Source organism: Perca flavescens, chromosome 7 (assembly GCF_004354835.1).
Source record: "Perca flavescens isolate YP-PL-M2 chromosome 7, PFLA_1.0, whole genome shotgun sequence".
In the NCBI taxonomy this organism is placed as follows: Eukaryota; Metazoa; Chordata; class Actinopteri; order Perciformes; family Percidae; genus Perca; species Perca flavescens.
Genome location: NC_041337.1, coordinates 15071620 through 15098635, shown reverse-complemented (window position 1 = coordinate 15098635; position 27016 = coordinate 15071620). Strand labels below are relative to the sequence as shown.

Here is a 27016-nt window from a genome sequence, read left to right as displayed (position 1 = left end):
TGGCAGAAAATGTATCCATTCAATCCTTTATTGTGCAAACATCCCAAACATCTCCGGCTCCAGCTTCTCAAATGTGAGGAGTTGCTGTGTTATTTCATAACAAATTAAATATTGTTTTGGACTGTTGTTCAAACAAAACAAGCAACTTGAAGATGTATCCTTGGGCTCTGGGAATGTTATACTATTTGATGACATTTTATAAACTCTGATTATAAAAAAAAAAAAAAAAAACTATTATTTACATCACTATTGTCATATGCACTCAGGCAAAGATTAAACATTGACCTTTTTTTATTGATTGTGTTTCCTGCAAATTTATCACGTTTAAGCCCCTGCACTGATAACATTTGAACTGCTGAAAGTGCCCTTGAGCAAAACACTGAAGCCCTGCTTGTTCCAGTGGTCGCACTGTGCGACTGACTTTACCTTTGACCTTGCTGTGCAGGATGGAAAGCAAAAGAGCTTTCTTACATGTATAAAGAGTCCCAGTTACAAATGATTTCCTGCCCACAATTGTTTATATAGTTATGTGACTTGTAAATGCTGCAGACAGCTCATGTTGAAGCAGAAATGCTATAAAAGGGTTTTCCACAGTGTGCCCAGTCTTGGATAATGTAATTTTGTCTGTAACTTAAACAGAAAGCTGTTGCCAGACAAGGATCAACAGCTAGGTTAATAATATGCATTATTTGCTTTAATTATATTTGAATTTAAAAAACAACCATGTAGCCTAACCATTTCAATCTGAATTAACCATGGAATAAACCGCCTATTGTGAAAATGGTAACTTTAAAATCCGTTAGATTATTAAAATGTGATGTGAGCGCACAAAATACGTGTTTTTGAAAATCGATATTTTAAGTTTGACTATATTAATTATTGTATTTAGTGTATAGGCAGTGGTAGCATTACGTAAGACAGATGTGTGGTGAGAAAAGAGGAAACAGAAGTGCTAGTGTAGCGGAAGTGGTACTGCCCTGAACGATACGCTGAGCGAGACGGAGGACGGAGGCTGAATCGTCCAGAGAGAGAGAAAAAAAGCAGGACTAAAAGTCGCTAATATTGTAAGTGTAATAACATCACACTGTATACATAGCGCACTATAATACTAGATTTTCATTCGTAGCTTAGTGTTAGAGTGGCTGTTTCATCGTGTCCGATTGAATCCTTTAGAGAAGCCATCATGATAATGGAGCTAGCTGGGTTTGTAAAGGCTAACGTTAGTGGGTTAGCTCGCTGGCTAGCAGCTAGCTAATGCTAACCAGCGAGCTAACCGACGGTCGGATTCCATGACACTTTGTTCTGACAGGCTCGTCAGCCGGTGCGGGCCGTGATACAGCTGTTGAAAATGAATTTAACGCGAAAGTAATGCATTTCGCTGCAATATTTTGTTTTCTGTTCATTATCAAAATTGGTAAATGTGGATTGCCAACACCCTAACCGTGTTTTTTTAAACGAAAGTCAGTCGTTGATTTTGCTGGCCTAGCTTACGGACCTTACCGTCACATAGCCGTAACGCTACGTTAGAGGACGCTAGCTAGCTAGCTGTTAGCCACTCCACTCGCTTTTCGTGATCATTAATACGACAAATTAGCAACAGCAAGGTTATCTAATCCAGTGAGGATGCTGACGTAAATATTAACAAAACAAATGATGGATCATATCGGCCGTACATAACAAGGTAACGTTAACATCAGTTAGCAAAATGTAGCATCCCGCTAGCTGTGTTAGCAACATAAGGGGAGGGCATTAATGCTGCATTCAAGTCATGTCTGAATAATCGGATAAATAAGTTCCTGACTGGGGAAATTCGCGTGAATTGTCCCTCAAGTCGGAGCAACAACTCGTAAAGTAGGCGATTTTTTTTTTTTGCTACACTACTTGCCGTGTTTGCGTCATATTACGCGCTGACATGGCGGACGAAAGTAAATGTTGGCTTAATTAAACGGAAGTTTTTATTAGTTCAAGTATTGGATATGATTGTTTTATTTATTTGTAATATGGTAGTAACCGTCGGTTGCTGTCCACGTAGAGTGACTTAGATTAGCTAGACAATATGTTAATTTCTATTAACCCTGATGGCAAGTCAGGTAAAGCAATTTTTGAGTTAACAGTAACTGGTGCAGCAACACGTCTGGGACAAAACCACTAATATATAGCTTCAAAGTGGAAATAAACACTGAAAACAGCTATTTTTAAACGCTCTGAGCAATGAAATACAAAACATTTTCAGCGTCAATGGTTTTTCCCACATTACGACCTTAAGATCATGAACACACCGAAGTCGGAAGAACGACTTAATATCTCGGGAAATCCGAGGAGCACATGAATGCAGCATAAAACCTGACCCGGGAAGGCTTCGGTTGGTGTAGCAAGTGTGATTGAAACAACATTAAACGAGCCAGTAAACCGTTGTGCATATTAAATTTTACGTTATGATAGATTCTAAGACGGCTGATGATAGGGATTCAGTCAAAATTGGGACGAGAAGGAAGGACGAGAAATTATTAGAATCTAACTAATGCAAGCTGGCAGCTAACCTTAGCTAGTGATGTGTATGGTTGACCCACTTGCCAGAGGGGCCCAGTTCGCAATGCTTATCCTCACTTTCCATTGAATCCCGTGGTTTCCTTGCTTAAAAGTCCTGGTCTGCCAAAGCAAAATAATATATCAGTGTTTAAAGCACACAGAAATGTCTGGAAAAATGGACAATAACGTTTGTCCTTGTCTTTTGATTAAAGGAGAATTCTGGTCAATTTCAACACATAGCTCTCTTGTTTTATAAATTTGGAGTGCTGTCAGTAGTGAGAAAAACGAAAACAATCGGTGATGCCTACACTGTTATCCTCCTGCTACAGTTTGCACCCAGGAGACTGAAATGGGAAATTTTAAATGTGCCTTTAGCCTCTTAACATGTTCGAAATGTCATTAAAAGTGCCTACCCATGTGATGTGATCCTTCTGAGTGAACACAGTTAATCTGACTGCAGTAGATGTGAAAGAAATTCATGAAAGTTGTGCTAATTCAGCTCTGTTTAGTTCCTGTGTTGAGACGGCAAGAGGAGTGCTTCGGGGCGGTCTACAAACACCGAAAAGAGATACAAAAATATTTTCAAAAATAGGCATATGCTTATTTATTTTTTTAAATGCTGTAGTACAACTAGCAGGAGATAATTTATAATTGAGGTAAGTTGGGAGACAATACCTTATTTAATCAGTAAATTTAATAAATATTTTTGTTGTATCTCTTTTCGGTATTGTAGTTTGTAGACTGTCCCTAAGCACTCGTCTTACTGCCGTCTCAACACCGGAACTAAACGGAGGTATGAATTAGCACAACTTTCATGCATTTCTTTCACATCTACTGCAGTCAGATTCACTGTGTTCACTCGAAAGGAATCACTTCACATGGGTAGGCACTTTTAATGACATTTCGAACATGTTAAGAGGCTAAAAGCATGTTTAAAATGTGCCCTGTTTTAGTCTCCTGGGTGCAAACTGTAGCAGGAGGATAACACTGTGTAGGCAGCAACAATTTGATTTAGTTTTTCTCACTGCTGACAGCACTCCTAATTTACAAACAACAGAGCTACGTGTTGACATCAACCGTAATTCTCCTTAAGTACACATAACAACATCTAATACAGTATTTTCTTTTCCCCAGTCTAGAAAATGGATAAGAACGACCTGGTACAGAAGGCCAAGCTTGCTGAGCAGGCTGAGCGCTACGATGACATGGCCGCAGCCATGAAGTCGGTGACAGAGCAAGGTGCGGAGTTATCAAATGAAGAGCGCAACCTTCTCTCTGTTGCCTACAAGAATGTAGTAGGAGCACGCCGCTCATCCTGGCGCGTCATCTCCAGCATCGAGCAGAAGACTGAGGGCAATGACAAAAAACAGCAGATGGCACGTGAATACCGGGAGAAGATTGAAGCTGAGCTGCAGGAAATCTGCCATGATGTGCTCGTAAGGGTTTCTTATTTCATTGGTGTTCAAAAACATTTCTAATTCATACACTTGTAAAGTCAGTGCTTGTGTGTAATTTAGCCTTATCTCAAAACTGAACTATTTAACTATTGTTTTCAGGGGCTACTGGATAACTTTCTCATTAGCAATGCAACTGCTGCTGAGAGCAAGGTGTTCTATCTGAAAATGAAAGGCGACTATTATAGATACTTGTCTGAGGTTGCATCTGGGGATGCTAAAAAGGGTAAGTGAGGACATATTACCATTATAAATTTGTACTGTAACAATGCGCTTAAAGCTGCATCAATGAATATTTTATAATAACAATGGGTCAAATAACTATGTGAAAGGGTGGGGGGGGGTTATCACCCAACTCTGCAGTCCCTCTCAACTGTGTGGTGTCTTTCAGCTAATTTTTTGATGTTACTGCCTGCACATTTATTTTGGTTTCTCATCACTTTGTTTCCAGCAACAGCACAGCTGTTTGTTAGCAACAAAAAAAGGCAACGCACTCTCACAGGCTACCTGCCAAGAAACAAATGGCAAATAAAGACAAAGTTGGCCCCTAGCTAGTAAACACAGTAGAGCATGTACCACCTAAAGAGACAGTTATTTCCCTCATGACTTGGTGGAGTCTGAAACAATGCTAAGATGAGAGTGAATATTGGACTTACGTGTGCTAGGCAGACACAAAGATGACTCTAAATTAATGCTAGTGTTTCTCTGGGTCTGCTGAATATGTAATAGGCAACTGTTTGGTATACCATTTGCCATTTTAATTATAAGGATACAAAACAGTGTGTCATCATGTTTGCTTGTTTTGCTGCCCCCATGTGGCCAAAAATCAATTACTGCTTTAAAATGTGTTGTAAATAGTGATGGTTAATTTTTTTTGTTCATCTTTTTGCCTAAAGATACAGTGGATAATTCCCAGCAGGCGTACCAGCAAGCTTTTGACATCAGCAAGGGGGAGATGCAGCCAACACACCCTATCCGGCTTGGCCTGGCCCTCAACTTCTCAGTCTTCTACTATGAAATCCTCAACAACCCGGACAAGGCCTGCAGCCTGGCTAAGACGGTATGAACTGAAGCCTAATGTCATAGTTTTGAAACCTTTTACATGTTTAAGTGTACTTTTTAAGATTTGAAGACAATAAACATCACAAATGGCCAGATACCTTAGGTACATTTGATTACTTGTATACATGGCAAGAGTTGCAATTTTGAGCTGTTTAGTTTTTTTCTCTCTCAAATACATGGGTTTTGTGTAGTCACTGCCAAACTGTTGAAAGGATGCTGCTGGTCTTATTACTATTAGATACTTATCTCGTGTGTTTCAGGCATTTGATGACGCCATCGCTGAACTTGACACTTTGAACGAGGATTCTTACAAAGACAGCACCCTGATCATGCAACTACTAAGGGACAACCTGACTGTGAGTTTCAAGCCATATGCTGTTTTGCCTCAGATTGATCCTGATGTATTACACAAATTATAATGTTTTTCTTTTTTCTGTTTCCAGCTGTGGACATCAGAAAACCAGGCAGATGAGGGAGAGACCGGAGATGGGGAAAACTAATGGAATTGCACTGTTAATCCACCTACACTCTTATCTTAAACACAGACAGCTTATATACATCCCCCTCCACTCCATCAGCTCCTCCCACTTCTGTATGACAAGCAGCCTGAATTGCTCCTGACCAACTAGTTTACCCCTCTCAGTTCACTGTGAGGTGACAGGGTAATTTTCAGTAAGCAGATTCAGTCACTTTGTGGAAACATGTTGTATTGATTAGCGAGTCCATGTTGCTGTTGTTTTTGTCGGCTTTGTGTGTATGTCTGTATGTAGTGAGCGAGAAAGGATGTGAAAGATTGTGTGTATGGTCTGGGGGGAGGGGGTGTTGTGAATTCTAATCGTCCTTCCAAATCCCTTTGTCCCAGCTAGTTAGTTGTGCATTTTTCATCCCTTTTTTGTTACTTTCTTATTTGTGATTCCTCATGATATTTACAGGTTTTATTGTATGGTAATTAAACAGGCAGTTGATTTCCACCAAACACTGTGATGGTAGGCGTTCCATTTGCTTCACAACCCCAAAACAGTTTTTGTGTTTGAATTTCCAGACACGCGTACAATCCTGTATTAACAACTAACTGCAATTCTGCTGTGGGCTCATACAGAAAGGAGGCAGGCTGTATTGTGACACTGACATCTTGGTGTAATGCTCCTTGATCATGTTCACAAATTCACAGTTTTGAAGTTTTAAGGGACCCCTTTAAATTGTCATGTTAGATTTGTCCAGACATCAGACATTCCACATTTATTAGGCTTTTGGAAAGGCAGTGCTCCTTTTTGGTTTTTTTGAACTAAGTATGGATTGTCATTGTAGTTTTACTCACTGTTCAGGTGCTGCTTGATATCAGTACAATGAAAATTGTATGTGCGTAAATGTGGTTCCATGTATTTTGCAAGATTGACTATCATCTGTATGTAAAACCTAAAGTAACCTTTTATTGATGTTAATTGAAAATGTCTTACCACACTGTATCAACCCTGCTTGCAAAATATTCCTCTTAAAGTGGTTGTTTTCTCCAAAAAAAAATCTGTGCCTGGCTTTCTCTTGCAGCCTTTTTGGCAGCATCTTGTCGTTTTAAGAAATCTCAAAGGGAACGAGTAAGACAAGACAAATTTTAATTGCTAAATCTTGACCTCAGTTTTTACCCAGGTGCATCTCTCTGCTGTTAATGGTAGCTGGTGTGAATGATCGCCTCAAAAATCAGGTCTATTTTGACGGTGCAATTTGGAGACGCCCAATCCAATCCAAAGAAGCTCAGTGTCACAATACCATTTATCACCACTACATTCCACATATTGTAGTTGAAGACACCATTCCACATTATAGCTGACAGTCTGTTTACTCTGACAATGCTCCAATGAATTGAAATATCTTCTGTTTAAAAAAAAAAAAAAAAAAAAAAAAAAAATCATGTCAGCTTATTATTATGCTTGATGAAAATGCAGTTAGTGAATGTGGAACGAAGCCTGTCTGTATATCAGGTATCTACTTGCTTTGTTTTTACTGACAAGTCTTATGGCTAAAAATTTGCTTCTGTAACAGTCTATTACCCAGTGCACACACGTGGTTGTGAAAATTTAGAATAGCTCTAAAAAGCAATGACGACATGGAGATAAACAATGGTTGGTGTAATTCTAGCTTTGTGTTTATGTATCTTAAAACCATTCTAGTTTCACTATACATGTAAGAAATAGGAAAGTGTCAAAGACCATTCAGTGAAATAAAGTTTCGTTTAAGATAACAGGTAAATTACGTCTTCATTTTTGTTCACAAGGAATATTAATATGGTTTAGTAATTCATAAAATAGATTAAAATCACAGATTTGCTGACAAATTGTGGGTGGGCTTTGATTTCACTTTGCCTTGCAAACGTCCACTAGAGGGTGAAATAAGTTAGATTTTAGCCCTTGATATGCGAGAACTAGTTTTCATCGCGGAGTATCACGTCAGTTAACCTCTGCCCTTTCACAGCTTAATTGAAACGACGATTCGCGAAGGAGACGTGCAGGTGTTCCACGGTCATAATTAAACGAAAACAACCTCCCGCCCATGTGGAAAGTGTTGAACGGCGCTCACTACCCGATACGCTGAAAATCATACATCAGCATTCCGACGCATTGGCTATTTAAAAGCCGTAAGTAACGTGGATTTTAAGCGATTTTCATCGGTTTGTTTGAGATTTAGTTGCTTCTTCTACAGTAGATATCAACTAATTTTGATGCGAAGTGTTTGAAGAAAATTTAGCTAACTTTTTTTAGCTAGCCCTCTTTAGTGTTTTCTGGTAACAAGGCCATTAATATTTTATGAACTTTAAAATTTGAACTCACTTTCCTGTAGTGCTAGCTAGCTTGATATGTTTAGATAACGTTATTAAAGTACTGTCATAATTAGCTAGGTGACAACATTTTGGTAAATGTTAGTTTGTGAGGCCTTTTTAGCCCAGCATTTAGCCACACTTTTTCCCCCCGACATAATTTACATTAACGTACATAGTTGTTTATATATCCTTATTAAGGTGTACTCAATTGTCAGTTTATTAGGTAACGTTACACCTTGCTGGCTAAAATGAATACAGTCTGATATAACGGTCTTGCAGTAGTTAAATCCTACCTTCATGAAGGTTAGTATGTTTAGTTTTTGTTAAATTGTTTAGAGGTGTTGATTCAGCATTATGATTATTTTGGAGGACGTTTTTAGTTAGCGGTGCTGTGTTGAACTGTATTGCAATAACGTTGTACAGAGAGGTGTTTCTAATATTTAGTCAAGTTTATCCTCATTGATATGAATAGGGTGGACATAATAAACAAGCAATTAACTTCTTTAAATCAAAGCCCTAATTTTGTTTGTGTCTCTGTCTGTATAGTGATTTGACTTTGACTAGGCCTTTTAAAAATCATAACCAGTCAAAAGCACAGTCATATTTTAATTTATTTCACAAAACTTCTTCCAAGCAGGAACTAAGATTCTCCCCCCTCACACACACCTGATAATACACATGTAATTCAGAGTACTGTGGCTTAGTAGCCAACTCTCATTGATTTAATGATCAGCTAATTTTACAGTTGCAAGTTTCATTTTTAAAGTTAAATGTGTTATCAAAATAAGACTGATCTTGAGTAATGCAGGCAAATACAACACCCCTGCAATAAATATTTCATTCATGGTGGTTGTAATTTGAAGTTTTTGTTGAAACTGTATTGAAGATGTGTTGATTAAACGTTGTCATTTTACAAAGCTGCAGCTTGTGCTATTAAATTGTGTTGCAGTATATTTAGAGAAGTTTGTTGTACATTAATGATGTGTGTTCTGTACACTAAAAAGACTGGCTAAATAATGATGAAAATGTTCCAGCATTAGCTTAGCCCAGCACAGATCCTGCAGGTAACTGGTTCCAACTAGCCTACTGCTCCCAATTGTGACAAAAGTGACAAAATAACGCCAACATGTTCCTATTTACATGTTGTGATTTGTAGAGTTACAGCGTGTACAAAAAACAACGTAACATGAGACACAACCATCTTCTAACAGTAAACAAACCTGGAACTATATTCTCAGACAGGCTTGCTGCGAGCATATCACTCCGCCCAAGTACTATATTCTTCCGCCTGAGAATATAGTTCCCAGTTTGTTTACAATTAGAAGACGGCTGTGTCTCATGTTGCGTTGTTTTTTGTATACGCTGTGACTCTACAAATCACAACATGTAAGTAGGAACATGTTGGCGTTATTTTGTCACTTATTCGGAGCAGTAGGATTACTGGAACCATTCACCTGCATGTTCTGTGCTGGCCTGATGCCGCTGGAGCCGCCAGACAGCATTACAGCATGCACTGAGATGAGAAGGGTATGTATCGACTTGTCTAACTCTAGGGGTTACGGTGAATAAGCTAAATTCCCAATAAGTCGCCGTGTTCCTTTAAGGTAGAAATAGTTGAAAAGCTGTTTATATAGGTTTGCATGGGATGTAACTTGGTGTACCTAATAAACTGGCAACTCAGAGGATATGTCCTTTATGTGTCTCAAAAGTTTTTTTTTTTTATGGTTAGGAAATTATGCTATGTAATACTCATAACTGATAAGATTATTTTTCTTTCTTGAACTAGCTGTCACCCAAGATGAACAGCAGTGGACAAGCGTATCCCCTCGCTTCTCTGTATGTAGGCGACCTGCATTCTGATGTTACGGAGGCCATGCTTTACCAGAAATTTTCTCCTGCTGGACCCATCATGTCGATCCGTGTGTGCCGTGACATCATAACACGCAGATCTCTGGGATATGCCTACATAAACTTCCAGCAACCAGCTGATGGTAAAGTATCCATTTTGGCCAAAACTTGGTAGTAAAGCAATTTTTATCACTGGAAAATTAATTCACAAGAATAGTGACTTAGTAGCAAGGTGTCTCACAGTACGGCTTTACAGCAAAAATTCTGAATTACAGGCAAGAACAATTTTTAAAATGTGATTTAAAAGAAGAAACTGCCTGAAGTTAAAAATGAGTAAGAAATAAGGGGTTGGACTTAATGATTTTGTGGGGATGAGCTTGCAAATGGATCAGCTGATGGTGTATCAATACAAATTTGGGGGATCAGAGTAAGTGCTGCTCAATAGCAACATACGATGTTGTATTGTGCTGCTGACGTTTATGTACACTGGACAGCATGATGATGGAAATCAAGCTGGAATTCACCCGATATCCTCACGTATTTCAAAAATTATCCTAGAAGTACTTTTTATTTTTTTTTATTTTATTGTTTTTAAGCTTATGTGTGAAGCAATAACTAGCACTTTTTATCAATCACTTGTCATACACATTAAATATAGTGTAAAATAAATCCTCAATATTGCTCAGCCTATTTAATTATTCTGTCTTGAAATTATTTGTTGCATAAGTCGAATTAAAATGTTGCTGTTACAGTCAGAACTAGACAACTGCACAAGACAACGTTGCAAGTGTGTTGCTGCGTTTAATCGTGTACGCACGCATATGTTTTAGAGACATTGGCGAATCAAATTAAGTTGTTTAACCATGGAATGAAAACTGTGGGGTGAAATGTTTGACTAACCCGTCAACAATGCAAATTGAATCAACTGACAAAGAACCAGATGAATGTAAATTTAAAGCAAAAAAGGAATTTGTAAAATGTTGGGTCTTTTATGTGCAACTGCATAGTATCCTAATTACTCAAAATATAAGGTGACTGAAAATGGCAACCAAAAGTCAGTGTTGAGCCCTGCATAATCTTGCATTATGTGTGGTGGTGCTATGAAAATGTTAAATTTAATGACTAAAAGGAGTTTGGTTATGTTTTTTATTTTTTTTATTTTATTTTAGCGGAGTGTGCCTTGGATACAATGAACTACGATGTTATTAAGGGTCGGCCTATCAGAATAATGTGGTCTCAGCGTGACCCGGGACTCAGGAAGTCTGGTGTGGGAAACATCTTTATCAAGAACATGGATGAGTCGATTGACAACAAGGCACTGTATGATACCTTCTCAGCCTTTGGCAATATTTTGTCCTGCAAGGTAAGTGGCTTGGGTCATCCTTTCGAATACTGCATGGGGTTAATATAGCTCTCTGGTCTTCGCCAGCTTGTTTGTTCCATGTGTATTATTGTTTCACTGAGTATTAAGCATGTTTGATAATCACTCATCTTCTGCAGTCAGTGTTGGATCATAAAGTTTGTATATAAGAGCAGGGCGGTTAAGTACACATTTAAAAGTCTAATGCAAGGTGATTTTTTATTTTTATTTTTTATTTTTTTTTGTAGTTGCAAAAACTATAATTTGGATGATTTAAAGCCTTTTGTCTTTGTAGGTTGTTTGTGACGAGAAAGGGTCCAAAGGCTATGGATTTGTTCACTTTGAAACTCACGAGGCTGCAAACCGGGCCATTGGAACCATGAATGGGATGCTCCTGAATGATAGGAAAGTGTGAGTAAACTAAATACAATCTAAAAAGGTGGCAAAAATACAATGTGAAAAAGTAAGTTGAGGTAAAGAATAGTGCAGAATATTTATGTTAACTGTATAAACTGTAAATTAATGCTGGAATTTTTTTTTTTTTTGCTCAGTCAAAAGACAGGTAATCAGTTGGAATCTGGCATTGTCAACCCAAAGGCCCATTTTCTGGGGGGAACATGTCAGTTCTTCCTGCTTAGGTCAGTGAATATGTAGGATATGTGTCTAGGTTTGTTGTCTTTGTGTGTATTGTGATTTTTAGGTTTAAACAGGCAAAGCAAGGTCCTCAGAAAGCTCTCATGTCCTTACAGTGTAGGTTTTTCCTCTACCTTTTATTTAATTCATGATGAAAGAAGAAATACAAATTTTGTCTTTGTTCTTAAAGACCCCCTCCAATGAAAATCAAGTGTTTAACCTTGTTAACATGTCCATTAGGGGTGTAAATCACATATCACGATACAATATTGTATAGATTCTTTGGACAATGATAGAATATTTACTGATATCCCAAAGTCTGCCACAATACGATTTTAATTTAATTCAGGGTTCTGCAACCAATATGAGACGATACATAAGCTAATTTAACACAATCAGTTACATTTAATATATATATATATTTACAAAAAGCCACTAAAATATGATTTGACTTAGGCGACCTCTAGTAACCCCGATTTGGATGATTTGAAAATATTAGAGATCGCCCAAGCCTAATTTGACTCTTCCGGAAATTTAAATTGTGTTCTTACACCCTACAAGATATAGCATGAGCATAATAAGCAGTCAATGCTATGGCTGAGCAGTTCTGCCTTGGAACTGCAGCGTACAATTGACAAAAATGGATTCAGACAGCCAATGTTTTATACGTCGCATACCTAAGGAACCAATCTAACCCATAACGGAGTATTTTCTACATACTTTTTTATGTTTCTGGAGGCGGACTTGGTGTAAACAACATTTACTGAAATATTTCTGTTTCAAAACAATTTTTTGGGGACTTTATGTCCTAAAGTCGCAGTGTTTGTTGATGTTTTGTTCTTGATGTTCGTCCTCATCTACTGTCTTATACTCTTGGTCTTTTGATGCGGTGTACTAAATCCAAAGACAAACTTTTTTTATTTTATATCCCTTCATTATTGTTCCCTTTCCCTTGGTGATGGGTTCGGTTCTGTTTGCAGTTTTGTTGGCCACTTTAAGTCCCGCAAGGAAAGAGAGGTGGAGTTTGGCAACAAAGCTATGAAGTTCACCAACGTCTACATCAAAAACTTTGGTGAAGACTACACTGATGAGAAACTCATGGAAGTCTTTACTGCATTTGGTAAGAAAGACAATTATTTTAATTCTTTGTGTTAATTTGTTGTGTCCTACTCAGCTTGGGGAGGGGGGTGGGGCTTTCCGTAATTAATTCATTGTCCTAGTTGGTATTAAATTTGAACAACTATCACTAACCACTATCACTAGTTACAGACTGTTTTATACTCAAACCTTTAGGGAGGACTCTCAGTGTGCGAGTGATGAAGGATGAGAGGGGCCGGTCACGAGGATTTGGCTTTGTAAACTACGCTAACCACGAGGATGCTCAGAAGGTAGTGTGTGCCAAGTTTCTATGTCAACCCAAATTGGATACCTACCAACAGTAGCAGTTCATTATATTGACATTAAGGGTGTGCGTCCATTTAGCGTTTTTCTCGAAGGGTGGGTTTTGTTTCTATGACATATGTACGGTGATAAAAGCACAACACTCACCAACATTCAGTGTCTGGCCAATCTGCTCCCACAAACAGGCTTTTCTGTCTTTGTTGTGTGGTTTCTGTCATATCATACAACTCGGGATAGATAGACACGACCAGAACAGGCTTTTCATCCATTTTCTTGGTTACCAGGGTGACCCACCACATCTAATATATGATTGGTTGCCTGAAAGATAAGATTAGATAAACCTTATTAATCCCACACTGGGGAAATTCACTTTGTAGAAAAGCAGCGACAGTGACGAAAACAGGGCCTTTTGAAAAAGTTCAGAGATTTTCAAATAGAAGCGTTTGGAGCAGCCGCCACCACTGTATTCACACACAATCAAGATAATCTTGAGTGTTGGTTTCAAGATTTAAAGTTTCTGGTCAGCTGATGAGTGCTTGCGTTTCTCGCATTGCCAGATTGATCTAAGTCTGGCTACACCACACATACATTCTGGGATAGGAGAAAAAAAAATGCTTTGGTTGTTTGCATTTCTTTAAACCACTCACTTGTCTTGGGCGGCTCCAAGCCGCCAGACGTGGCAACGGTGCCTCTGCAAAGTGGTCTCGGGATTGAACTTGTTTTGGTGGAACATTTGCACCCGCAAAAGAAAATGCCACATAAAATATGAACTGAAGTTAACTGCTCACACAATACAATAATGTGAGCTATTTAAATTAGCTGGATACATAGTTAAATATAATTTGCTCTTACCAGTGTATCGCCATCTGTACTTCGTCCATAGCAATCCCCACCAATCAATCCCAGAACGTCCCTTTTTAGATGGTAAATTCTGCGGGGCGATCTAGCTCACCCAGTAGAGTGTGCGCCCCATGTAGGCTGAGTTCTTTGCAGCAGCCGGGTTCCAATCCGACTTGCGGCCCTTTCTTGCTTGTCCTCCCTTCTCTCCCCACTTTTCCTATCTGTCTATACTATCTAATAAAAAAAGAAAAGCCCCCCAAAAATAAATAAATAAATATTTAATAAAACATATTGCTTGTTAATCTTTACAATTATTCCCCCAAAAGAACAAAGCAGGCCTGCCTTGTTTCATGGTCCAAATTTTCTTCAAAACTTGCCATTTTCAGCGTGTAGCTTGCTAGCTCGAAGTTTTTTGTTGTTTTCCAACAACAAAGCAGGTGCCGGATGCATTTAGCTTACTACAGCTGGGATGCGTAGTGGTGGGTGTTGCCATTTACCCTATTTTTATTTGGCTTGCTCGACTACTTCTCCTGCTCCCGGTGATACTGAATGTCCTGATAACCGGTAGAGATGCACCGATTACAACTTTCTAGGCCGATTCCGATTTTTCATTGAGTTTGACCAGCCGATACCGATTTTAGCTGATTCCGGTTTAATTTCTTCTAACCACTTTACAGCACATACATATATTTATTTTAATTAATTAATAGAAACATTTACATTTTGCATAGAACATTTTTTGAATAGATAATCGAGTGCTATAAAATAGAACTATATAAATTACTCCTGTTGTGGGAAATTCACACACATCTAAAGTTCAATGTTATGGAAGAACAATTTCCTTCTTTTCATATCTAATATCAAACTAAAAAATTTGATATATTTAGCATTTTCTGTATGTATGTATGTAGGAAAACAGGTAATGGCAATAAAATAATGTATAAATAACAAATAAAAATAAATATAGCCATGCAGTATAAAGATATTTCTGAAAACACACACACAGGCCTGTTTGAACGTCAACAGTAACGTTACCTGAAAACAGCGTGTAGTTCCTTTTTTTTTTTTTTTTTTTTTTTTTAGCAAGTTTGCTTTATGTGTCATTGTGCATAAATATGAACACTACCGTTGCTGTCAACGGGCTTATCTGCTAACGTTAGTTACTGACAGTTACCTCGGAACAATCCAGCATATAGACGGTACCCTAGTGTGCCGTTACCTGAAACGGATGATTTAACGTCATTTTAGCAACAAAACTAAATGCTGAGGGAAGATGACTACGTTTTGAATGTTGGTTTTGAATGGTATGCATCCCCACTAACCTAGAAAGCGTTTTAAACCGTAACGTTAATACAGCATTTTTTTATTACAGTGTCTCCTATAGCGGCCAGCGGGGCGTCAGAGGCAGAGGGACCGCAGCGTTCGCTAACATTCGCTTCTTGTCTCATCTGGGTCTGATAAACAGTAAATTAATCAGTCAGTGTGCCAAACGCTATTTTCCAATAAACTGTAGCTGTCATATTTGACGGGACCCGCGTGAGTGTGTGTGTTCCAGCTGTTCAGCCTCAGAGGGGAGAGAGAGAGCGGCTGACTGTTTGCCTGAGATCAGTAAAGCAGACAGCTCTGCAGAGCCATGTATAATTACGACTTTATGACATTTCATAAACCTCTGATTGAGCGGCAGTGCGCCGTTGCTACATGCATATAACGGAAACCCTGCGTGTGCACGTGTGATGCTGATGTTGCACGATGTTAATCATGCAGCGCCAGAGTGCATTTGAGCAGCATAAAATCGGCAGATGACCGGCAGGTCTCTGGTCATGGCCGATGATGTGAAAATTGGCCAATTCTGGTCACCAGCTGGTCAATTGGTGCATCTCTAGGAACAGGGCAACCACTGTTGACTGACACATTTAGAATCTGTTAAACATGTCTTATGTTGATGCTCCTCCTTGTTTTCCCAGGCAGTTAATGAAATGAATGGAAAGGAGATCAATGGGAAGATCATCTATGTTGGTCGGGCTCAGAAGCGGCTGGAGCGCCAGGGAGAGCTCAAGCGCAAGTTTGACCAGATCAAACAGGACCGCATCCAGCGCTATCAGGTGCTGCTGCATTGTATGCATATGGGCATTGTCATTTAAAGACATTGTTAATGGTCTTGTTCCTACCTATTTAGAGTTTATGTTTATAGAATATAATATGTTGTTTTATTCAGATGTTTATTTATACAAGGTAGTTCAGCTGAGTGCACTGCAGGTTCATTTAAAGCAGTCACTGACAAGGATGGGTATCTTTGCAGATAATTATGAATTTGATAACAAAGATAACATAAGATGACAACTTTTCAATATAAATAATAGGGGTTATGTTGTGTCTGTGAAAATAAACCTGCTGACCTTATTCTATAAAATATTGTCAATATTTAATTGAAAGCCTTTATTGTCATTGTACTTTACAATACTGCGAAATTAGGAGCGCTACTCCACCGGTTGCATACAATTCTGAATAACGAACATAAGAGCAGAGTGGTAGACCCAATGTAAAGGCCCAAGAGTGGAGGCATGTTATAAACGGCATTCCCCTAGAGATTAAAGGACAATTCCGGCACAAAATGAACCTAGGGGTTAATAACGTGTACCGAGTCGACCGTTCTCTGGGATATGTTTTCATGCTAATCGAATGTGTCTCTAGCTTGAAACAAGCTAGCGCAAACCGGTGATTAGCTTCTAATGCTAGCCTTCGGGGCAGCAGTATACATACATGGGGCGCCATCTTGGAAAACAGTCATGACCATTCGAACCACGAATGCCGTGTTTGAACTATGTTACTGGTTACTGGTTGCACGGTGTTCGTGGTTCGACTGGTCATGACCGTTTTCCAAGGTGGCGCCTGTAAGTATACATGAACGCTCCTTACAAAGTTCTCAATGCTTCGGTTTACATGTAGGGACCCTCATTATGCTTCTGTGGAAATATGGTGCTATTTTGAGCCTTGTTAGTGGTGTACAAATAGCGATTTACCCTCTTCCCCGAAGGCTAGCGTTAGAATCTAATCACCGGTTTGCGCTAGCTTGTTTCACACATTCCATGAACATGAAACCATATCCCAGAGAACGATCGACTTGGTACACATACTCTGTTATTAACCCAGCACGGTGGCTCAGTGGTTAGCCCTTCTGCCTCACAGCAAGAAGGTTCTGGGTTTGAGTCCAGGTCGTTCCGGGCCTTTCTGTGTGGAGTTTGTATGTTCTCCCCGTGTTTGCGTGGGTTTCCTCCGGGTGCTCCGGTTTCTTCCCACCATAAAGACATGCATACTAGGACTACAGGTCGTTGTTGCAAATGAGAATTTGTTCTCAATCAACTTACCTGGATAAATAAAGGTTTAAAAAAAACAAAAACAACCCTAGGTTCATTTTGCACCGGAATTGTCCTTTAACTACACCAAAAAAGATTTTTTTTTTTTTATTGTTTTGGGTAGCCTACAGTTTTAGTAATTAGAGAGATTATTCAATTGACCATTCTACAGTTTTTGAGTGGCTTTTGTCCCTGTTTTGTCTTTGTTGTCCTTTTCATTTTGGCAACTTGCTAACTGTCAGATTCAGCTGTCTACGTCACACGCTGATATTTGTCTGAAACCTCTGGAACCAGTAACACTTCCTTGTGAGTCCAACAGAGGATGCACTTTGTAAATACAAAGAATGATGAAAAAACATATATGAGAGTGATATTCTAATCTAATGTGGTAAGAAAGCCAAGAAGTGTATATCCAAAATGTAAAAAATAAATAAAATAATTATAATTTAAAACTCAGGTTTGACTATATCTTTCCTAAATCAGATTGATGTGTGCTGTAATGGTTTCAGCTGATTGTTAGTGATTCCGGGACTTTCAGCATGCAGCACAGCTTGGACATCGGATGATAGTTCCTAACATCACTGTAATGTAGACATTTATGCAGAACGGATCCTATGTACATACTCATGAGGACTACGCAAAATTTAATAGAAAGATTAAATGTATAGTATATCTGTATTTATTTGTAAAGGTTGGAAGGTATAAAACTTAGCATTTCTTACTCTGTCTGATTCCAGGGGGTGAATCTGTATGTGAAGAACTTGGATGATAGCATAGATGACGAGAGACTCCGGAAGGAATTTGCCCCTTATGGCACCATCACCAGTGCCAAGGTAACGAGATAAGGCTTGGGCCTTCTTCACTGGAATTTGCTAGTACACTTATGGTCAAACCATTCCCACAACACAGTCCACTTCCACATCCATTTGTATGCACAGTAGGGCTGTCCCAAACGATTCTTTTTGAAACGATTTATCTAGCAATTATTTTTTTAATTAGTCGAGTAATCTAACAATTAATTCTTCAATTATTATTATAATTATAATTATTATTATATTATAATTATTTTCCCATTGCTCAATTATTAATAATTTACACAAAACAAATTTCAATAAGGTTCAAGTCTCTATTTATTAAAATTGTTTAACACTGCAATGTTCAAGTAAAATGAATTTGTAGTGCAACCTGAAGCCAGATGTAGGCTATCAATCCAACAACAAAATAAAGTCACTTTCAGAAGGAATACAAAAATAAAAAACTGAAAAATAAAATAAGACAGTTCCAAGGGAATTATGAGCCTGAGCCTGATTTAAAGGTACAATATGTAACTTTTCTGCATTAAAATGTCTAAAAACAACCATACCTGTTATATATATTTTTTGAGTTGTGTAGTTGCACTATCCCAAATGTTTCTATCAAATAGCAAACCCAGAGAAATCTGCAATTATATTTTCAGGCACGTCACGTTTCATTTAGTCGCCCATCAGTGGCGTCGTATAACCTTTCACCATCTAGTTACTCGTATCTTCCGTCAAAACACGAGCACTCGGATGCTACGTTTTGAGAGTAATTGTAAATCATACAATGTCACAGAAAGAAATACTGGTAACACTGCTTTTTCTGCCAAAAGGCATAATTTTGCAACACAGTAATACAGCAGAAACCTTATTTACTGATACATATCAATATTAATCCAGCTTAATCTTACTACAATGTATGTGCTGGTTGACAAGTAGCTAACGTTAATGCTAGCTAATACTTGGTTGATAACATTATAGGGTTACAACATTGTTCAACGCGCTCATAAAGTTATTAGTAATATGATTGTTTTGACCATGGATAAAAGCAGCACTGTGCTAACCCACAAATAAGTTCACTAGTAACGTTAACTGTATAGATAGACGATTAATCTAATGCTAATTTAGCCAGCTAGCACTTTCCGGTTCTCCTGCTGCTGACAACAGCAATCGAACATCGTAGCCGTCCTGGAGATTCCCCCTGCAATCCCCACCCACACCCGTCTCTCAGCCTCGTTGAGTAGCTAGCTAGCATTACAACAAACCCTGTCCACTAGTGATGGTCAAATGAAGCTTTGCGAACCTGTGTCTTTACTTTCTGAGTTCACTAGATTGCGCTCTCTGTTCAACAAAGGGTTTGAAAACCCATTGAATTGCCATTCATTTAACCTTTTTCTTTGAACAGAGAGTGCCATATAGTGAGCTCAGAAAGTACAGACACTGGTTCGCGAAGCTTCATTTGAACATCACTACTGTCCACCCGGTAAAATCCAAAAGGTGACATTGGCATGTGAAATATACTGTGATAGTGTGGTTTTAGCTGCTGGCTTAAAACCTGCTAACGTTAGCCGCTAATGTTAGCTTGCTAGCCCACTAGCTAAGTAGTCAGCTAGCTACCAATACAGATTGAATCAACGTAATTATGTAATTATAATTATATAAAACTGCAGCTATTTTATTAGCATGACATGAATAAACGTTACTAAACGTAAGTGAATAAACTTGAATGGGTAAACTTGTCCGTGAATAGATGCATTCTAATCAACGACAGTGTTTAGCAATAAAAACTCCCATAATTCCCATGTATATAAAGATAATTCCACGCAACGTCCCAACGTCATCAAACATCTGCGTTTACAATCCATTGTTTTGGTTGAGAAATCCCTAGCGGCAGAAAGTTACATATTGTACGTTTAAACCCGACAATTTTTTAATACATGGGCCGTTATAACTGACTTTATAAAGGACTCGTGAGATATCTGAAACAATCTGGCCTGGTTGCACAATTATCAAAGACAGTGCTACAGATGGGGGCGACACAGCACAGTATACCTCACACTCAAGTTAGTGCAGGACATACTGTATACGCGTGAGCTACGGGAGAAGCTGGAGAGGCATAGGTGAGCAGAACTTAAGGTGTTTTGCTGCTGTTATCCTGTCCCAGATGAAAATGAAAACATTAATGATAATCACAAGTATTTAACAAAAACAAACGGGAGCTCTTAAAAAGCAGGAACTAGCACATAAGAGATTTCTGCTTTAGGTTAATTAATGGCTGCCGGGAGGAAAATGGGCAACTTGATGGAGAGGAGGGGAAATTATTGAGCTACTTGTGTATACACTAAGTATTTTATAATGAGGCTCATTTCTCTCCTCTGCATCATAGTGTGCATTAGGTTATGGAGATGTTGCACCATCCTGGTTCTGTTATTAATTATTCACAACTGTTTGGCAGAGCTCCACAAGGCACAACTACATTCAGTTTTCAATATTTATGGGTTGTCAAGTCTCTCAGCCTTTTGCCATCAAGTCGCGTCGCGTCTTCAAGCAAGTCCTCATATTTCTCGCATGTCCTCGCATCAAAGTCTCAAGTCTACAGCTCTCGTGTCAAGTATCTTAAACATTTCTTTGTTTCCTGCAGGTCATGACAGACGGCTCCCAAAGCAAGGGCTTTGGCTTTGTTTGTTTCTCTTCACCTGAGGAAGCAACAAAAGCAGTGACTGAAATGAACGGGAGAATTGTTGCAACCAAGCCACTGTATGTGGCTCTGGCTCAGCGGAGAGAGGAGCGTAAAGCGATTCTGACCAATAAATACATGCAGAGACTTGCTACCTTGAGGACCATGACGAGTCCGATCATTGACTCTTACCAGCAGGCCGGATACTACATGACTGTACCACAGGTATGGACGTTTGAACAATGAGAATAGCGAGGAATGTGTGTCCATCATGTTGAAAATCACCAAAGGTTTTGATTGCTTTTTAGTCATGACTTAATGCTACATGAAGGAAATATTTCTTGTCAATTGCATCCCATTTTTTTATTCTTACAGCTAAATAAAGGCCTAATAGTCCCTTGTATTACATCACCATGCTGAATGCAGTGTGAATTTAAAATGTATTCAAACTAGGGCTGTCAATTGATTAAAAAAAATTAACTAATTAATTGCACAATTTGCTGTAATTAATCGCGATTAATCGCTTTTTTAAATTGAGACTAAAGCTTATAATAATGGATATTTAAATGCTAAATCATTTAACCTTGCAAATATGAAGAAAAAAACAAACAAGGAAAGGTTCTGCTAAGTTCAGAATGTTTAATATCTTTCAGAACAACAGCAGCAACAATTTGGCTTATTTAGTCCTGCTGAAGGCTGCTGGAAACGGCTAGATTTTTGTCACCGTCCCCGGCTGCTGTCGCCTGCTCTCGTCTACTTTACAGGCGATGCGCAGTTCATCTCCAACGAGCCGAGAGTTCAGTCGGCGGCAGGGCTGTCGGGACTCACCCGGAAATGGCGAGCGGAGTGAGGTGACGTGACTAGTCTCTCAAAATCTGATGAAAATCTTCTAAACTGACCTTTGTTGAGCTGAAATGAAGACAGATTCAGCAACTGCACGGCCTATTTCTCGCTTAAAATGTTTTCAGAAACATGTTTCAGTGAACTATTTTAGTACAATATGAGATTGTATTCTGAACGGCCGCCATGACAGTCTGGCTCTCAATATCCGGAGAAAACAAACCCATGTGACGCGTTCGTCCAATCAGCTGCCGGTTTTCATTACTTGGGCAACAATACAGAGTAGCGCCGCCTGTTGTTATGGAGACGTATTACGTTTCTCAGCCGCCACATGAAGTAAACAAACACAGCTGCGTTAATTTCGTTAATTTTTTTTAACGAGTTAAATATTAAAAAATTAACGCGTTAATTTTGACAGTCCTAATTCAAACCAACCAAAATGTGGCAGCAAAACTTAACTCTCAAAAACCAACAAGTCAATTTGATAGATGACCTCCCTGGTTTTTATTTATTTATGTATTTTTTTTTGTCAGCCATAAACCCAATTCGGATGGGATTAATATTACAGGGGGAGTTGGTATAACATATTCACTGTGTTCTGGACGGCATTTTAACCATCTAAAAGTCCCAGGATGTGGTAGGGCTGGGCGATATGGAGAAAATCAGATATCACGATATTCTTGACCAAATACCTCAATATCGATATTGCGGCGATATTCTAGGGTTGACAGTTGGTGCTTTAACAAAATATATTCACACTTAGATTTTAGATAAATAATCATCAGTAATGTGGACATAATGTCTAAGTGGGGAAAAGGCAAATAATAGAACAGCTGGAACAGTTTGGTAGGTTCAGAAAAGTACATCACTGTACTGTAATGCATCCTTTTAAAGCCAGTAAAAGACAACACTTTCACAATATGACGATATCCAAAATCTTAGATGATATCTAGTCTCATATCACAATATCTATATAATAGCGATATATTGCCCAGCCCTAGGATGTGGTCTGTAATAGACATACATTCAGCAGGACTAGCTAATAGAGAATATTAGTCAAACCAGTAGTTGACATTACAAGAGCTTTTCCAGGGTTTTGCTCCTCTGATGGCTTTCATTTTTTCAGAAATTGGTAATGGCGGCTGTAATTATTACTGTGGTTGGGGTGAAATATTACTTGCATGTGCACTTCGGGTGGGATTAAAATCACTGACCAGGGCAGGTAATGTTAAAATCACCCCACCTCCCCTAGAGAAATAATTCCAGTCCGAATTGGGCTATAGACTTCTATTTGCTATTTCGCTGGACTTTACAGTAAATTTAGGATCCTACTTGAATGACAAGTGTTGTGCAGTGTAATAAGTTTTAATTATCTATTTAATTGTCATCATAGGCCAATAATTACAAACATTCAAATAAATGTGATTCAGACCAACTCGAAGCTGCTTCCCCTTTCAAAGATTGGCCACATCAATGCTATTAAAATGGTTGCATTTCCAAAAAAAAGAAAAGAAAAATGTGATTCAGACCTGCAAGATGATTCCATTAAGTTATATTTTTCTTGCAGCCTCCCACTCGCTCCTTCTACAACCACAATGCTGTCAGCAACATGAGACCAGTGCCTCGTTGGACAGGACAACCCCCAAGACTACAGGGTGAATGGCTCATTTGTGTTATGTTCACATGGCTATATATGGATATGTGCGATGTGTATAAATAGGGCTGGGCAATATGGAGAAAATCAAATATCACGATATCTTTGACCAAATACCTCGCTATTGATACTGCAATGATATTGTAGTGTTGACTATTGGCGCTTTCACAAAATATTTACACAATGAGATTTTTGATAAATACAAACTTTATTTCAGACCCAGGGGGATCCATATCACAATAAAAAAACACACATAAAATACAAAACCTTCCACAATGTTCATTGTCTGACAATGGTCCCACAGTCTGGAAGAAAATCTGACAGAACTGCGTACAGGGTTAACCAAAACAGTGATCAAGTCATTTTCTGACTCCGATACCCTACAAATAAATCTATACACCAGGTTACGTAAAACAGCAGAGGACAGGTAGGTACCCCGAAACTGACAAACATATGGCTTGCACTGGAGCTTCTTGGAGCTCTCAGCAGCAGCCTCATGCTGTCATTATAAGCCACTATGAGTTTTCTAATGCTGCCTTGCTTATAACAACACCACAGGTAGGCAGTATACAAAGGTGTACAATATGCTCTGAAGAGTGAGATCTTCACAGATACAGAGCACATGCTAAACTTACGACACAGCATGTTCGCTTGAGCATACGGCTTCCGACGCTGCCTATAGATATCCTTATCATCAGACCGGTCATTTGCAATAATATGGCCCAAATATGTAATCTCACTGCACCCCTAAGTGCAGTGCCAGAGAGATAGAAGTCAGGGAAGGTTGACTGTCTTTCTCTACTTCTAATAATCATGATCTTACTCTTTGTATGGCATTGTATTTTATATTAAGGCAATGTGGATATAAAGATTAAGTGGGTAAAGGTAAATAATAGAAAAGTTACAACAGTCTGGTAAGTTCAGAAAATGACATCACTGTAATGCAGCCTTTAAAACCAGGAAAAGACGACACTTATGCCATATGATATTACGATATCCAAAAACTAAGACGATATCTAGTCTCATATCACAATATAAAAATATATAAAATATAATATTGATATACTGCCCTGCTCTATGTATAAATGTCATCAACCCTGTTTTTAGGCACCTATTCAACCCAGTTTGTTGGTACCTCTGTTCCCCGACGTGGATCGACCCCCATCGCTACAGTCAGACAGGCCTCCACCCAGGCTCCGCGCATCATAAGCTCCACACAAAAGACAAGTAAGTACCAGAAGTAGGACAACATGACAAGCTCCGTACTTCTAAAATGTGCCATTTACGTGGATGGTAAATTGTCTCTATTTAGATAACATTGCCACGCAGACTGTAGGAGGGCGTACTGACATGCCTGGTATGACCAGAAGCGGCCAGTACAAGTACTCGTCTGCAGTGAGAAACGTCCAGCAGGTCGTTACTGTACCTGCACCCATGACGAGACTACAGGTACTGTAGTCAGTACTGTACTGTTCTCTAATCCTAAAACGCACTCAGGACCAGAAACTACTGTGGAACAGTAATCTTCGCTGTTAGGGTTTCACAGCTGTTTCTGGTGCCCTGTATCCAGTGGAGTTTTCTTGTCAACAAAGCTATGTTTACATCTAGTTTTTCTTCACTAAGACGTCATTGGAGTAACGTTGTTATACTCAATGTCTTCAGGTTATTCCTGCACCTGTGATGGAGCAACCGGTGCACATTCAAGGCCACGAGCCGCTCACCGCCTCGATGTTGGCTTCAGCTCCACTCATGGATCAGAAACAGCTTCTCGGTATGGCATCATTCAATTCTGCCTCTTTTTTTTTTTTCTTCTTTTAATGTAGATTGAAGCAACTTGTGTATTTGGTTGTTAACCCCCCTCTCTCTCTTTCTCTCTCTCTCTCTCTCTCTCTCTCTCTGCTGTAATAAAAAGGGGAGCGATTGTACCCGGTGATCCATGCCCTTCACCCAAACTTGGCTGGAAAAATCACTGGCATGCTGCTGGAGATCGACAACTCTGAGCTGCTGCACATGCTGGAGACACCCGAGTCCCTGCATGCTAAGGTATAATTGTGTTCTTTTCTTATTGTCTTACGATATTACACAGTTGCGTTTTCTTTTAATGATTTGTCTGTGTCATACACACTTTTTAGATCTCAAAACGGTCAAGTCACACTTTACCTGTCCCAAACACTTCCACAGGTTTCCATTTCTTGTAGCCAAAAACTGGATACACCTGAAAGTCTGAGACCAGATAAGAGGAATATCCAATGAGTCACTGTAAAAGTGACTTCTCTGAAGCTTAAACAAATATTATTTATATTTTTTGACTGAAAGAAAGCAGGAATATGCCAAGAAAAGAAGAAAATTGTTTGTACTGTTCAAAAGTAATAGTTTACTTTTGGACATTTTGCTTACTCCATCTTCTCCCGAAGTCTCTGCAAGAAAGCAGCACCAACCTCACCAGTCTGGCCAAGAACCAGTCCCGCACATAGCCCTTTGTAGAAGGACAACGTGACATTTTGACTCTTTGCTTTTTCTATGGATTAACAAGTGAGATATAAATTGTTAATTAGTTTCTAATGGGCAGATTGTGTAATCTTTGGACATAGCCAGGCTAACTGTTTTCTCTGTTTCCAGTCTTTATGCTAAGCTAGGAAAACAAGCTCTTGGCTGTAGCTTCACATTTACCGTACACACAAGCGGTAATGATGATGAGACTTGTGTTGCTGAATCGTCCCATTGTCTTTTTCCCCTCCTTCGGTCAGGTGGACGAGGCGATTGCTGTCCTGCAGGCTCACCAGGCGAAGGAATGCTCTCCTAAGAAGTGAAGAGCCCTTTCAGGTCAGCAACAACTTCTTCCTTGGTTGAGAGACATTTCAGCAGTGAAAGGATCCTTACAGCACTTGACTGTTTACAACACATAATTTCAAGGTTTACAGTTACTATAAATTTAAGTATGTTTTATCATTGGCAGTATTGCTCATTTTGACTTGAATAAGGTGGGTGTTGGTTAAGGTTTGACTATGTTCAGTGGCTGAGAGCAAAATGTAAGTGAATTAAAGTATTGGGTGTAAATTAAACCACCTGTGCTAAGCCCTTTCCAATCTCAAACAGTTTTGCAAATATTTGCTTAAAGTTAGTTATTTGCATATTTGTTTAAATGAAAGTTCTTGGTCTCTACTCTGAAAAATCCATTAAATTTGACAGAAGTATCTAGACGTTAGGACTTTGGTTGTTGTAAAATTAAACAATCACAAATCGATAGAAAAGTTTCCTGCACAGCTGTTTCGTAGAAAGCATGCCGAGTTGCAGACACTAAATGTTGCCACAAAAGACTTTAACCATGTTTTTTTCCCCCCCAGATGTCAACGACTTTCTGGAGGAGGGAAAAATAAAAATAAAAAGAGTAAAATTTTGAAAAAGAGATTTGTAAAAGTTAAAGCTATTTTGTTGTTGCAATACCTTTTGGTTAGAAGATAAAGTTTACAGTATATGCATTAAACCTGTCTTGTGTCATTTGTTTAACACAAAGGAAATGCAGGATTACATCCACTTCAGGTTTAACATTGTACTTGTCCCCGTTCCAACAGTGGATGAGGTGGTCCTGGATGGTGCTATAGAAAAGCTCAGGGTCGGGGTTCTTTACAGAGGTGGGACGGTTATTCAAATGAATATTAGCCAAACAAACCAGTTAATCTCCATCCAAACTGAGAAATAGTTTTGAAAACCCTTCCGATAAAGCAAAAATCTCACCTTTTGTGTTGCTTGCCCAAG

At 38.9% G+C, this 27016-nt stretch overlaps 2 protein-coding genes across 3 annotated transcripts; both read left to right on the top strand.

Annotated features, from left to right (window-relative positions):
- Positions 1-922: 922 nt before the first annotated feature.
- On the top strand, positions 923-7281 carry LOC114558309 (14-3-3 protein beta/alpha-1). The gene is made up of 6 exons (XM_028582190.1): positions 923-1064; positions 3664-3965; positions 4086-4209; positions 4880-5043; positions 5306-5401; positions 5489-7281. The coding sequence occupies exons 2-6, from the start codon at positions 3672-3674 to the stop codon at positions 5543-5545; spliced, it is 735 nt and encodes a 244-aa protein (XP_028437991.1). The 5' UTR covers positions 923-1064; positions 3664-3671; the 3' UTR covers positions 5546-7281.
- Positions 7282-7468: 187 nt separating this feature from the next.
- On the top strand, positions 7469-26744 carry pabpc1l (poly(A) binding protein, cytoplasmic 1-like). 2 transcript variants are annotated; one of them, XM_028582186.1, is made up of 17 exons: positions 7469-7674; positions 9644-9848; positions 10875-11068; positions 11361-11476; positions 11617-11703; positions 12679-12818; positions 12992-13086; positions 15904-16041; positions 18030-18125; positions 20731-20991; positions 23174-23261; positions 24368-24487; positions 24573-24709; positions 24923-25031; positions 25173-25303; positions 26008-26083; positions 26605-26744. In XM_028582186.1, exons 2-16 carry the CDS (start codon positions 9656-9658, stop codon positions 26068-26070), a joined length of 1968 nt encoding a protein of 655 aa, XP_028437987.1. In that variant the 5' UTR covers positions 7469-7674; positions 9644-9655; the 3' UTR covers positions 26071-26083; positions 26605-26744. The 2 variants fall into 2 exon arrangements, with proteins under 2 accessions (XP_028437987.1, XP_028437988.1); XM_028582187.1 differs by lacking the exon at positions 11617-11703.
- Positions 26745-27016: the final 272 nt, after the last annotated feature.